This window comes from Pholcus phalangioides, unplaced genomic scaffold, assembly GCF_987345545.1.
Source record: "Pholcus phalangioides strain wild (caught in Gottingen) unplaced genomic scaffold, Ppha-v1.0 ptg000013l_1, whole genome shotgun sequence".
Lineage (NCBI taxonomy): Eukaryota > Metazoa > Arthropoda > Arachnida > Araneae > Pholcidae > Pholcus > Pholcus phalangioides.
Window position 1 is genome coordinate 5,949,494 of NW_028301606.1, and position 15,581 is coordinate 5,965,074.

General features: G+C 37.3%; 1 protein-coding gene across 4 annotated transcripts in view; it reads right to left on the bottom strand.

Moving 5' to 3' along the window:
- Positions 1-15,581, bottom strand: part of LOC149078502 (uncharacterized) — a 234,537-nt gene that overhangs the window by 2,380 nt on the left and 216,576 nt on the right. For all 4 annotated transcript variants that reach the window (XM_089240613.1, XM_089240611.1, XM_089240612.1 and 1 more), the window contains 5 exons: positions 15,199-15,334; positions 3,770-3,850; positions 3,194-3,397; positions 2,121-2,363; positions 1,602-1,777 (listed from right to left, as the gene is read on the bottom strand). In XM_089240613.1, coding sequence (XP_089096739.1) covers positions 1,602-1,777; positions 2,121-2,363; positions 3,194-3,397; positions 3,770-3,850; positions 15,199-15,334 — 840 coding nt within the window. The remainder of the gene's footprint in view (positions 1-1,601; positions 1,778-2,120; positions 2,364-3,193; positions 3,398-3,769; positions 3,851-15,198; positions 15,335-15,581) is intronic.

Below are 15,581 nucleotides of genomic sequence, written 5' to 3' on the forward strand. Positions count from 1 at the left end.
CATAAAAGCAATTGGAGAAAATTTTTGTTTCAAGATAAGGGCAAATTTATCTAATTGAAAATTTTTTTGGTTGGATAGTATGTACGATTTTTTTTTTTGTATTTCTCCCAATTACATGCATATTTTTTCAATGGGGAGGGACTTTAAACTATCACGGAACACTTCTGTTTTCTTTGATGATTGTTTTTTACTATTTTGGAACCGAAGAATTTATATTCTTTAAAAACGCGAAATGAAATATCTCTGGAAAAACTTATCTGACATAATCAGAGTGAGTGTTTTGAAAATGTGACCCCATAGGATCCTATGTAAAATCCGTGGCTCCTGTCACCGCCTGGACCATTCCATCGCCCACTTTGGGAAGCACTGATTTAACCCATATGTAAATTCACTCTATTCCAGGACTTGTCAAATCGCAAAAAAAAAAAAAATCTAGGTGCTAGAACAATTTTTTAGGGTCCAATTTTTTTTTTACCCGAAAAAAAAAGGTCCAAAATAAGGTTCTTTCAAATTTTTCAGAGCATAATGACCCTCTTTTATATTGGCAGATATGCTGATTTAAATTCCAAACGTTTTATGCTGCTGTCATTCTGCATATAGAAGGCAATTTATACCTCATTCCGGTGTGATTGCTTCTACTGAAAATCATTGAGGTCGGTATATTCTAGATTGGATAAATTTAGTTCCAGAATCTATCATGTACTAGGCAAAATTACTGTGAGACCATTTATATAAGGACAATGCACGATTACGGACCGATTGACTGTGGACGATGACGATTATGATTACAATTCTTATTCCAGATTCTTTATTGTAGATATGCATTCCGGATACACCCACCCTTCGAGAACGCTTAGATATATATACATTTCTAAGCGCTTAGATATTAGATATATCTCTCTGAGATGGGAAGTGGGGTGTGCGTCCGGTCCTTCAATATTCAATGCCGTTAGCCTGAAATTTAGTAACTACACAAAGAAAATTTTAGTCACCAATACCAATTTTCTAGTTGTTATGGTGACCTAGTGCCCGTTTCCAGTCCTGGTCTGTGCATATACTGATATATTGCATATATAAATTACAATGGTATCAACCATTTACGTGGTTTAAATGAAGTCTTTGGGTGCTCTATACGGACCAAAACAAACCGTAAAACCATTTATACGTGGGATTTTGTACCATTATAGTCGATTTTTTAACTCATCATTGCTTACTCATGTTTTGCATTATTCTATGTTTTTTACACAATTAATGCTTCTCAGATTCAAGAACAGTTGAAATAAAATTCTTGGTTATACATTCCTTAGACATGCTTGTTAATTATATGTTGATTTTTTTTACCTGTCTGAGATTTCTCGCCCAATTTGTATTTCTACTTAGTATCGTTCCGATATATAAGTTCACGAACTACATGAAATCTTTCCAAAGAACCGCAAGGGTACCCTTAAATCTGGTTAAAGAACCCCGGTCACAAAATATGGTTTTTAATAGCTGAAGTTATTTTTTCCTCTTTCTCACTGAATTTATTATTCATTTTTTAATAAATATTTAGGGGGGGGGGGAAATGAAGTGTAATGATGAAAAAACATGGTAAATCTGACCTGCAGTGTGAAACTACGCAGTCGTTATTGACGAAGTCCCTTTCCCAGTCAGGAGTCGGTTGCTGTTGTTGCTGTTGTTGTTGATCGTTCGGATTCCGTAGAATGCAGTTCTGCATCTGAGGTGGCGGCGAACACATCATGTTTCCCGGAGATGCCTGGCCTGCCATCTGATTCGGCTTTAGGTTCATTAAAAAAAAAAGAAAGTCGTTGAAATATAATAATGCTGAATATTTATGAGCAGCCATTACAAGAAGCGAGAATGAATATTCACGAAGTGATATACAGTTACAATATGCATCCTACATGAATATAAATTCATCCAAAAAAAGAATAGTAACCCTAATCCGTTTGAAGCGTTGTTTTGTTTTTTGAGAAAAATATAATATTCCGACCACTTTATTTTTGCACAATGCCCCGTTAAAATACCGAAGACCATAATTTTGTAAATTACGCATGAATCGAGTTCAATATTTATGTAATGTTTCGGTTTTTCAATTATTCATATAATTAGGCACTTACCGAAGGCATCATGTTAGTAGTGTAAGCCATGTTGTTGTTCATCTGGATGTTCTGTTGCTGCTGCTGTTGTTGTTGCCTCTGTTGCTGTTGTCCACCGGGATGCCCAGCCATAGGATGCTGCCCTATCATGTGGACCATGTGACCACCGGGTGATAACATCTGGTGCAGCATTTGATTTTGCGGTGAGCCTCCGCCGTGACCTTGTTGAATCATGTGTTGTTGGGGTATGCTCGCCATATTACCCTGTAGGAGATTTCGGGAGAATAATCAACTATTGTTATAAAGTTATCAAACATACGAGTAGCATAACTTTAATAACTGTGATAAAAAGTATGATGGGGCGTATTGGAAGGCAGTGGATGCTATCAGTGACGGATAATCCTGGGAATAAGAACTCTCAAAAGCATTTGTATATTTTCTTTTTGAAGACATTCGATCAGAGAATAAAAACAGAAACTTCAAAATATATCTGTTATTGTGTTTGCCGTATGGTTGTTAATAGAATACAATAGCAATAGTGCAGGGATGTCGGCAACCGGATAAATACTAAAAAAGTAAACAAAGTCACGTCGTTGCCAATTTGCTTAAATGCTATCACTAAGTCATTTTTTGATGGCTACTCGACGGAAGTGACGTATTCAACCGAATAGGTAGATTTCTCGAACTACGGCTGCCCTCAATAGGTGTTTCCCCCAACGGGGACGTAGTCATTGATGTCACGGCATCGTGAAAGCTCAGGGAAAATAAACATAAAAATTATATCTAAAAGAAATCGAAAAAAATTTTCTTCCAAATCTAATTTTCTGCTAAAGTCCGGAGAAATTTTTAACAAATCCGGAGAGCCGGAGGAGGAGCAAAAAATCCGGAACCTACGACCGGAGAGTTGGTAGGTCTGTATGATATTTAAATTCTTGATTAATGAATTCGTCTTTATTGGGAGATCCAGAAGTTACGTCTGTAAAACAAAGATTGGATCTCTTGGGCTGTATGAATTTGGGTAAACATGAAAGAGAAAAGCACTGCACCCTTAACATTACTCAGAATAAAGATGTCATTCATCCAAAGTGCCGTACCTGTCCAAGAAGCAATGGCTGAGGCTGCGTCATGTTGTGCAGACTTGTGATCGGACTCGTGCCTTCCATAAGAGAAGTCAGGAGCGGTGACTTTTTCTGAAGTGGGCTCGGCCCGTTCGACGAAGTCATCGGCGAAGACGATGTCACAACTGGAGGACCGGGAGCACTATTCCCGTATATGTTATCAGACTGATCATTTGCAGCCTGTGTAGAACACAAAAACAGCTCATTTAATTCTATTGCAATGATGATAAAATTTCATTTGAATGCTTCATGTCCAGCAAATATGATCGTAAACCTTATAACGGAATATCCAGAGAACACTTCTGTTTATTGTCTCTTTCAGACCTTGTACGTAAAAAACGCGAGGGTTGCTTTTTCTCGACATAGATATCATTTTTTGACCTCAAGAAACTCAGCCCTGACTTCAAGGATCATGCGTGTTTTATCGTTGAAGTCAGGGCTGAACTCCTTGAGATTGAAAAAGGAATATCTATAGTGAGAATAAAACAATTCCACGTTTGTTAGTACTGGGTCTGAAAAAGGAAAAGTATTTGAAATCAGAAATTTACTTACTTTCGAGACGAGACTAGCTCTGTAAGCCGCTAGAGCCTTCAAATATTCTTTCTTGGCAGCCTCAGTTTTCCTCTTGTATACCTGAAATACGAATAACCAAAATTTTAATTGATGAAAATATAAGTTGCCGTACAAGAGTGCAATTGGAATCTTCAGAAAATCTTACAACCTATAACTTTTCCTGGAGTAGGAAGAATTGGAGCGATTCCTTGAAAACTCGTGAACAAAAAGGGGGGGGGGGGAAGAGTAAAATGATATGAAGCATGAAAGTCGCAAAAATCAAAAACTTCAGTCATTATAATATCTCATAGAAATCTTCTTCAAATAATACACGGTAAATTTCTTTAGATTTTAAAGAAACGCACAAATTTTATAACATGTAAAATTTTTTTAAGAGCCGTTTTAAGGGGTCCCATGCCTTTTAACAAGATGAAAACTATGCTGCAGTATATAGAAATATCATTAAAAATACTCCTAAACCCCATTGATTTACTTCAATATTTTACGGATATTTTTGATTATATATGCTATATATCTTATGTCAACAATAAAGTTTTATACACCTCTCTAATACTTGATTTTTTCAAAATAATTCAAAATAATGCATCAAAAACAGCTTGCGCGCATTACGTATAACATAGCATTACATCAATGTAATTGAATAAAAATATTGATTCAAAATATATAAAGGAAACTGATCAGTTCGTGAAATAAAGCAAAAGATTGAGATTTTATTGACTCAGTCTAGTACTTAAATTAAATTTAAAAAATTTCAGTTTAGAATTTAATTTTGAATAGACCGAGAGTCAATGAAATCTCAGTCTTTCAGGAGCTGATTTCCTTTATATATTTTGAATCAATTTTTATTCAATTACATTGATGTAATGCAACTTTATAATGCGCGCAAGCTGTTTTTAATGCATTATTTTGAAAATTTGTGAAAAATCAAGTATCAGAGATGTAGAAAACTTTACACTGGCATAAAAATTTGAAATAAATCAAGGGTTAAGTAGTATTTTTAATGATATATTTCTACTAAAGCAAAGTTTTTTACTATGTTAAAAGGTATGAAGACACATGAAATTAAAATTTTCATCTTTCCTCCAATTATAAATATCCAAGACCGAAACCATCACAGCTCAATTTCTCATACTTCACTAATTTCAGATAAAAACTGTGGAATGTTTTCTCACATACTCTTCACCAAACCCTGTCATGTCACGGAAAAAAAACCCCTTTTGTTAGTATTAATAAATATCGTTCGACTGAGTATTCGGTTTAAAATATCAATTTAATTCATTACCGAGACCAATAGTTCATATTAAAAAGGTAACAAAATATTATATCTAATTCAAAAGCGTATCCACGTCGGAATAAAACTCCAATCACCATCATCATTTATCACCATCATTCACCGATAATAACCCGTTCATTTTTAAGAGGAAAGAGACAGGCACACGAATCAAAACGATATTTCGGCGACATCATTATAAAACTAATAACAATAAATAATTAATTAATGTTAATGTAGCTGAAACTTTTCCCTGGAAGAGGAGAGAATCGAACGATTCCTTGGAAACACGGAGACAAAAGACGGGATAGAATTTCTTTATAAATAATTAAAGGAGAAGGAGAATGAGAGCGAGAGAGAAAAATCATTTCAATAATTGAATATCTTTGATGAGAACAGAGACGATCAAGACGTTATAACATTGAAACAACATCACGCGAAAACATGGAGTCTCTCTTTTTCCTGTGCACAAAAGGTAACATCTCCTGTATGTGAAAAGAGGGAGGCAAAAATCTTTTCCTATCCACCCTTCTCGCTATAAACTATTACATCTTGTAATTTGGCGAAGTAATTTCTCGACCTCGATAGAAATTAGCTCTGGCGCGTAAATCTAATAAAGATTGTTACCCCCCTTTCCCGTGTCTTTCCCCGTGCATGTGTATAAATATACACACATATGTGTGTGTGTGTGTGTATGTCTCCGTCGTAAATTACAACTGATGAATAATTCCGGACTTAACGTTCGGCGAGAAACGAACTGTTTAAATTAATATCTAATAATTTATTTTCAACTTGCTTTAATTATATTGACATAGCAAGGAAGAATTCTAATAAAGGAGATGGAAAACGGGAACACAGATCGAAACTGAGTTTTCAGGGGAATGGGGTTTTATTAGGGTTGCTGTCCGGGGTTTGGCTTCTTGGCGATAGTTTTTGCAGTAGTGGCATTCTAACGTGATGGAAGCTTGAGATTTGAAAGCTTTTTTTTTTTGTAATTTGGAAATCATACTGTGTAGATTTCTTGAAATATAAGTTTTCCCGAAACGAATATTTCACAATCTAGATTGAGAATTTCAGAAGAGATTCCAAGAGCCGACTTCACGATATGAAATCTGAATTTTTATTATCATCTACATATTTCTATCAATGTTATAGCGAGAAGGGGACGTGACGTTCCACTACCTCCCCCGAAATGTGAGAGAATGACTTTTGAAACTCTTTCACCGTGTTTATACAGGGTGAAAAGTCCTTTGTGTCTAAAATAACTCGTAAACCGTTGGCTGTAGAAACATACTTTCAATTTGATCATTTCTGCCGCGCCACGGTAATTTTATGCACACGAGGGCTAATTCGACCGGGACCCAGTGTTGTCTTAACGTATGGGCCCACCCGGGCCTCCAGAGAAGAGGGGCCTCGGAAAAATGAGAAGCAGTTGAATTTTTTAAGATTTTGCCATGTAGGCCTCAGAAAAATCACATGGCCCGGGGGCCAATGAAGCTCTTTAGACGTCCCTGCCGGGACCTACAATTCATTGCCGATTCCGAACGGCAGCGTTTTTTTATACAAACGAAGAGGTTTGTGCGCTAACCCCTCGGTGTAGGACTCCCTTCAGTAATAATATTTTTCTGTGGTCATGTCACCATTTCTGTTGTACCCCTGCGTCAGGAGAGTTTCTGACAAGGAAGAACCGAGTATCGAAACATCCTTTGGTACTTAGATCTCGGCTACCACACCCAACATACTTTCCAATTAAAAAAGAACCAAATAACGTGTCCATATCATCTATAAATGTCATTTATTTTACTAAGGGTCTTACACTTACTAAGATACCTGCAATACACGTTGCGCTGTCTCTCCTGAGCACAACAAAAAAGTTCCATGTCTCTAAGTGCTAATATCAGCTGAGATATTTTAATAAAAAAAATTTCGAATTCAGATGTATCAGATTTTCAGTGCGAATAATGCTATTACCAGATAGAATTTTTTTTTGAATTTGCGCTGAAGAGACAGGACAACAACTTCTTGATTGGAACTCAGAAGACAGGAGGACCGTATAAAAAATTAGATTTCATGCATCCGAAAAAAACAAGAATGATTAGGGGTGTCGCGAGTTCGATACCCGGTTCGTCCTTGTCAGAAAACTTTCCTGACACAGGGGTACAACAGAAACGGCGACATATGATCGCAGAACAAATTGCTACTGCAGGGAGTCCCCCACCGAAGGGTTAGTGCACCAACCTCTCGATGAGTATGAAAAAACAAGCCTGCCGTTCGGAATCGGCAATAAATTGTAGGTCCCGGTCTAATTATCCCTCGTGTGCAGAAAATCACCGTGGTGCGACAAAAAGCACAAACTACTAAACCAGACGTGAATCTCGCCCATATTCCTCTGCGAATGAATGAATGAACGCCAGGGTGTCTGCCACCGGACTTACCCCGTTGCCGAGATCTCTTCCAGCCCAGCTTCGTGGCAGAGTCTGGAACAAAGTGAGTGTGTACACCTAACAGTCTGAGTGTGTAGCTAGTGTTGTGTATGATATTTCAGTGCTGCCATCTATACTTCAAATTGTGAGTGAAGTGTAATGATTGAATATTTGTAACGTTGTAGGCCTGTTGCTCTCTGTGGCGAGACTTTTTAACGAGGAGATCGGCTTGCATTCGCGCCTTGAAGTTGGGAACCACAGAAAACCAACTTCAGCCGACTACCACTGTGGGGTTCGAACCCGGATCCTCGCATCGCGAGTGCGTCACTATAACCACTCGACCACCACAGCGGCCATATTCCTCTGCGCAACTTCTAACGAAATGGTGCATGTTGGAATGTGTGTGTACGTATAGTGAACCTTCCGTGAAGTTTGTTTCTATGTAATGTTTGTTATGTGTAGCGCTGCCATCTGCAATCAATTTTTTTAAACTATGAGTTTTTTTCTCAACTCATAGTGAGTGGAGTGTAATGACCGTTGTAAGCCTGTTTCTCTCTTGAGACTTGCATCATTGCAACATGATCAAGTCTATTGTTCAAACACTTCGGTCAACTCTCCGAAATACCAGTTGTTTCAGTCAAGAGATATTTCTTGCTACAACCCTGATATTTATTTTAGCCAGCGGAGCAGAATATGTCTTGCGTGGTCGACTTAGATAAGTGTTTCTCAAAGTGTGCACCGTGGCTCCTAGGGACGTCGCCAGATTTTCTCAACAGCACCGCGGCGAGCAAGAAATATTGCTTTCAGCGACTATTTAAACTTTCATTCCGGAGAGCCGCAGGCGAACCATGAACTGGACAAGGGAGCCGCTGGCAACAAAAGTTTAAGCACCACTGATTTAGACAGTTTTACCGTTTAATATAATTGCTTCAATCCTTTCCATAAATGATGTATTGGCATCTCTGAGACCTTAGAGAGTTCCACTCGCACGATCTAACTTGATATGGTTGGCATAGGCGGAGATAGACTTGGAATTCTGGGGGGACACGGTCATTATTGTTGGAGGGGGCATGATGATGATGATGGCAATTCATCTATACATATATGCATTAGATAAGTCGACTTCACCATTGATGATGGGGGGGGGGGCAATTATCTCCGCCCGTGATGGTTGAGGAAATTCGATTTTAATGATATTCATCTATTCTAAAATAGAATCGATAGGATGCTATAGGATGAACAACGGATGAAGAAAACCACCAAAAAAGGGGACAAAGTCGCCAACCTAGCAACTCTCACGGCACAACTCCAGCCTATCAGGGATTCACACACACACACTCGCGCGTATAATAACGCACAGTCTCGTCTCCGTATTTTCTGGTAGGAAAATCTGGTTTGTTTACCGTCTTTTATACGTCTCATCTTGTTTGCGCTTGTTTCGCTCTCACTCACAAACTAATATAATGAGGTACAATAAAACTAATCATCATTTCTCTCTGCAATTTAAACAAGACACACCGAGAGAAAGAGATTTTCTGTGAAGACACAAACCTCTTTCATTTCCTCCCCATTTATACATTTCTCTTCCCCTCTTCTCTTTCTTTGAAAGATAATAAGCGCTTTTAAAATTCTCAGAGAAACTTAAAGTTTCAAATTTCCAAATTGACAAGAAAAAAAATAGAATCCATATATATATATATATATTAAAACGCGAAATTTTTCTAATAACAAAAGATTCCTTTGAATTCTGAATCCCACAAAAGCGATTGCGTCTCTCTCTCTCTGTACAAACAAAAGACATAATTTACGATGTAAGAACTAACGTCACCGTTGGGAGTTTTAGCTCTCTTGTATGTTTTAAGGGAACACCAATATATGTATATATATACACACACACAAACTAGAATTAACACAAAGGGTTCGAATAAGTGGAGGAGGAATCGGAGGAATTTTTCACCAAAAATTTCCATAACCCGAAAACTAATTATTTTAAGTGTACGGTATAAGGTTTTTGAAATTAAGTCGGAGGGATGGAAAATTTTACTTCGATTCACCGTGAAATTCGAAATCATTTCCAAGAGAAAAGATCGTTCACCCATCCCCAACCCTTCCATCTCCACGTCTTTTCCATTTATATTATTATTATTATTGATTTTTTTTATTCGCTTTTAAAATTTTATATGTTTTTGAAAAATTTTCCATTCGAGCGATTTATTTTTAGCTCACTTTGCTCTTGTTTTAAAACTCCTCTCTCTCTCTCTCTCTCTCTCTCGCTTGCGCGCAACCTCTCTTTTCCCGTCCAGTTCACTTAAAATACTTAATTAGTTTTTCGACCGATTGCTTGTTTGACGTTTGGCACCGGCGCGAAAATTACTGGGGCCAAGTGAGCGAATTAATGAGTCAATTAGCGGAAAGCAATCAGCCGAAGGCACCGAATAATTAAAGGGAAAAGAGAAAGAGGACGACGCGAGTTTTAAAAATTTTTACTCTCTCTCTCTCTCTCCGTCTCTCTGGTCGCGAATATCCGTTGCTAGATGAGGATTACATTTGATATTTGCATTTAAAGAGTAAAATTTAATTCTGGGAATAATTTGTATTATATATATATATATATATATATATATATATATATATATATACCGAATATAAATATTTAGAAAATTTTATTAAAAAAAAAAGTCACATGTAACTCGTAGACTGTATCGATCGTGAATATTTGCTGGGAAAATAATATTGAATTCATGATTGGTTGGATCGCGGATATTTTCATAAGAGAACCTCGTACTGAGAATCAAATAAGATTTAATGTTGTAGCCGGATACATACGTGCCAATTTCCAGACTTTAAAAATCTGATTTTGTTTCGTTAATGAATATTTCGCTGCCGAAGACAACGTCATACAAAGAAGAGAGAACATATATGTACCCGTTTTCCCCGAACATAGACGGTATTTGTTTTACATAATTTTGATCGTTTCGAGTTGCCGTACCTATCAGCATAGTTTTTTTGTTTTTTTCTAAATCTAATATGGTTGTCAGAGGTGCAGAAGTAAAATCAAATGATTCTGATTGTATGGGGGAGGGGGGGGGGTTAGGGTGTATTAATGTTCCGCAAATTCTAATTACCATTTGTATATAACCTTTCACTCTATTTTATTTGTTTTTATTTATTGATTTTAATATGTTTATCAAATGCTCAAAAGTCACACTAAATGGTTCTGATGGCTTTGTTGGGGGTTTTCATGTACATAAACATATGACCTTTCTCAGAATGGAAATTATACTGTAAAAGATGTTGTAAACTTATGTTGTAAAAGATTGGTAAAATTTTGTAATTTGTGGCAGAGTAAATATTTGTATATGTTTCGAGTTTATCAAGGGTTTTGGTAACTTATATTAATGATAATTCGACTATGAATGTCTTTCTCACAGATCAGCCATTTTAAACATTTTTTTTCATATAATTAATTTTAATTAACTTCACTAAACCTGGCTATATCGCTATACTGAAATTTACTGCCATTAAGGAATCGGGTTGGAAATGGAAGCGCCATCTATCAGCGGTCGCCTCAAGCTATTTAGGGAAAATATCACTATTCTTCCCTGTGTTTGAACCTAGGACCACTGGGCATTCTGCAGCACACAGGACATAGCCGCTGCGGTGGTTGAGTGGTCATAATGACGGACTCGCGTCGCGAGGATCCGGGTTCGAACCCCACCGTCATCGCAGTGGTGGTCGGCTGAAGTTGGTTTCCCGTGGTTCCCAACTTCGAGTCGCAAATGCGAGCCGATCTCCCCATTAAAAAGTCTCGCCACAGAGAGCAACAGGCCTACAACGATTAATTATTCAATCATTACACTTCACTCATAGTTCGAAAAACTGGTGGCAAATAGCAGCACTACACATAACAAGCATTACACAGAAACAAACTTCACATCAGGTTTCACTACACGTACACGCACATTCCCGCATGTACCAATTCGTTAGAGGTTCCGGAATATGGACGAGGTGCATGTCTGGGTTTAGTAGTAATAGTAGCACACAGGACAAGCCACTGTGGTGGTCGAGTGGTCACAGGGCGACGGACTCGCATCGCGAGGTCCCGGGTTCGAATCCGACCATCGCCGCAGTGGTGGTCGGCTGAAGTTGGTTTTCTGTGGTTCTCATCTTCGAAGCGCGAATGCGAGTTGATTTAACCGCAGACAGCAACAGGACTACAACGACAAAATCTTCAAACATCACACATAGTTCGAAAAATATGTGGTAGATGGCTGCACTATAACAAGCATTACACAGAAACAAGCTTCACGTTAGGTTCACAACTCGGACGTGCACATCCTAACATGTACCAATTCGTCAGAAATTCTGCAGAGGAATATGGACGAGGTTCATGTGTGGTTTAGTAGCGCAAAGAAAATATGAATTGTAAGAGATATAATATGTTTAAAGTTTTTGTTCTGCTTTTTTTCACAGCTCCTAAGTCTGGTATTTATTAATTCGTTGTGTATTCAATTGCGTACATTTCTTTGTGCATTCAAATTTTTTTTATATTTCCTTCTGTGCGTGCAATTTCTTACATTTCTTCTTTCATTTAATTTTGTTCATATTTCATACACCAAACAGTAAAAAGTAATTTTATACATCACTTCGATTTGAAATGAAATTTTGTAACCTCAACTTTACTTTTCCGTATAGTTATAAATTGGAAATAATCATCCAATCGCTCACTGGATGCAGAATTTTGCGCTAAATGGACTGTGGGATAATAATTTCTCACCCCCATAATTTGCATAATATCGATGATTTTCATAAAATTTCTACAGTATATTACGACCCTACATACCTTACATATAAGACAAAAATAATGTGGAGGGATTCAAATCAGTGATTTAAATTTTTTGCCCTATGAAGGTTAATGAGGTTTTATAGCCAGGCTATATTCAGTAAAGACATGTTTCATTCAAATTAGAAATTCAATTTAAATATTTTCTCTTAATATTTAGAGTGAAACATGGATGGCACAAAGCAAATGCCTCAGTATGACTGTTCTCTACGTCATGGGTTTCCAACTGGTGTTCTGCGGAACCATGGGGTTCAGTGACAGCTTTTGTTTTAGGGGGGGGGGGTCCGCATAATCAAACGCCATGGAACCCTTAGAAAGCCCTGAACCTAGAAAGCTTTCAAAGAAGAAAACTTGTTATTAATAATCTTTAAAGCTGTTCTTTATTATGAATTTTAACGACTGTCTGTGTGTGTGTGGAAAAAAAACTGGAAGATTGAAAGACAGCATAAAAATAGTAAGAAGCGTTGTCCGTTAGTTTTTATGCTGTTTTTTCCCAACTTTCCTCTAATTTTTGGATTTTCAAATATCTCTGCGAATATTGAACTCAGAAACGTATTTTTTTTTCCGCTTCAGTAGAGAAGACAACTTTTTAATTGGGTTTTGAGTGCTGGGTGTCCCTATATAAAGTTAATTTGCTTATTTTGATATGTATGGAACCCCTTGCAACATAAATGACGTATCTGAGTTCTACTCGTTCTTTGGATTTTTTTTTTTTCTAATTGGAAGTATGCCCGTAGAATGAACGGTTTTCCAATAAAATGAGGCAAGAGGAATTGTGTAATCATCCTGTATACGTATTATATGTAGGGAACATCACTGAACTACTGCTGCCACCTATCAAAAATATATAACCTAATCAAACTTGGTCTATATTCTCCAGGGGCGTAGCCAGAAATTTCGTTCGGGGGGGGGGACCAAAGTGACAGAACAATGGATTTGGCCATCTTTTTCCCTTTTTTCGGTCATTTTCTGGCATTTCGGGGGGGGACCAGACCCCCAAGTCCCCCCTCCCCATCGCTACGCCCTTGATATTCTCCGTCACTACAATTTTGAACGCCGAGAAAGATGCAAACTTGACAGTTTAACTTATTATTAAACTTTAAGTTATTATTGCTTAAAAAGTATATTTAATATTTTTCTGTACTGAATTTTGTGATGCGGCACACTAATCAAAAAACAGTCATCAATTTCAATCGAAAAAGTACAACAGTATATATATAGTTTTTATTTTTTGATAGGTGACATCAGTAGTTCCAGTTCAATGATGTTTTGCAGGTAATATAATGTATGGGGGAGTCCTGCAATTGCTGGTGCAGCCCTTATCTGATGAATAATTCGTCGAAGAGGTACGATTCCAATTTGAAAAATGCTCAAAATGCGTTTAAAACATTTCCCTGTATCAGTTTCAAGAGGGAAAATACAGTGTGCCGAAAAATAAAAAATATAAATGTTTATATGGAAATCCTGTCCTCAAAAGTCCAATTTAAAAGTTGTTGCCCCGAATACTTGAATTCGAAAATCGAAGAAAAGTAGGGATGAAACAGCAAAAAAGCTTGCGGACACCGCTTCCGTCCTCCGTTTATGTTATTGTTTCCCAACTTTTCCCCGATTTGTGAATTCGAATACCTCCGTTAATATTGCACACAGAAACATGAATTTTTTAGACACCGAAGAGACAGGGCAACAACTATGAATTTATAGTAAAAACACAAAACAAAACAAAAATAATAAGATTTTTCCCGGGTCCCCGTGCTAGAGCCCTACAAGGCCTACCCATGAGGGGAGAAGGGAAGGTGATGGTGCTCACTTGAACCATTGAAGATGTATGCTTGATTTCATATTAGGAAAATGTTAACCGACTACTTGGATGAACACCCTATGATTCAATGATTAACATGATTATTTCACATGAAGAATGTGTCGTATTTCTAGTACGGGAGCTTTTCTTCTGTGGGGTTGATGGTTGTACCTCTTGAGTTTTTTTTTTTTTTTTGGAAATTTTTTATTCACTAGAAGCGAGGATTCTTGAATTAAAGAATTTACGTGTACTTTACGGGACACCCATGGCCACCACATTCTGTAGTAGGAACCCTAGGCTGAGATCGTGGGCAGGCCCATCTATTATGAATTTGTAGAGTGAAACACAAAAAATTATGAGAGAGACATAGATAGAGAGAGAGAAAATCATTTCGGTCCTCCAGACTGGAACCCTGTCAGCCCCTCCCCTTGGGAGGGCCGTGCGGGGTACTCATTTCATACGGGCTGCCAAAGATAAGATCTGGCGCATAATTTACGACAATAAATATGTTTATTGGAGTTGGTGCCTAGGTCTTTTTTTCATTTTGCCCTTGGGCTATGATGTTTTTGAAACAGCAGTAGGGATATTCATTTTTTTGGATAAATATGCAAATATTTGTTTGAGTAACGTATAAAACAAACTCATCATCATATAGGGTTCCGTGAAACAGCCTTATAACTATGAAGGGTTCCGCGAGAAACGTTACGTTGTAAATCCCTGCTCTACGTCAATAAGGCCGGGATTACACTATCTAAGTTTTCTAAAAGTCCTTTTATAAAACTTGAGAAATTCAACCAATATGATTATCGGTTGCATTTGCTCGAATGTAACCCATGAGCTTCATTGGTTGAATTTTTTAAGTTTTATAAAAGGGATTTTATCCAACTTTTATAGGGTAATACCGGCCTAACCGAGAGTCTATCGTTTGAGAACATTTTTAAACGAGAAATCTATGGATACGCAAAAATTCTGACGCTTCAACGGCTTTTAGAAGGCATAATAACGGGATGTTATAGAGATTTGGGATCCCAAAAACTTGATGCCGCATTTATATTTTAAAATAATTATGCTTACATTCTTGTGATCAATATCTAGTCCGTCCCACATGGAAGCAACGATCTTTGATACTTCACCGAAACTAGCGTTTGGATTCTGCCCTTTAATAGCTGCTTGCGTATCTCTGAAGAAGAGTGCGTATGCCGAGACAGGCCTGCAAGAGAACAGGAAAAAAGAAACACTCAAATATGAATATTGTGAAAGTTGGGAAACATATTTCACTATCATTGAAAAAACTATTCACTAAATATATTCATGACGAATTTTTCAAAAATCAATAATTGCAGCCTCCTTCACAATACAATATAATAGTTATAACAGTGAAACCTATACCAGACGGAACCGTCAAGGGACTGAAATAATATAACCGAAAAATCCAACCAATAAGATAACCGGTTGCA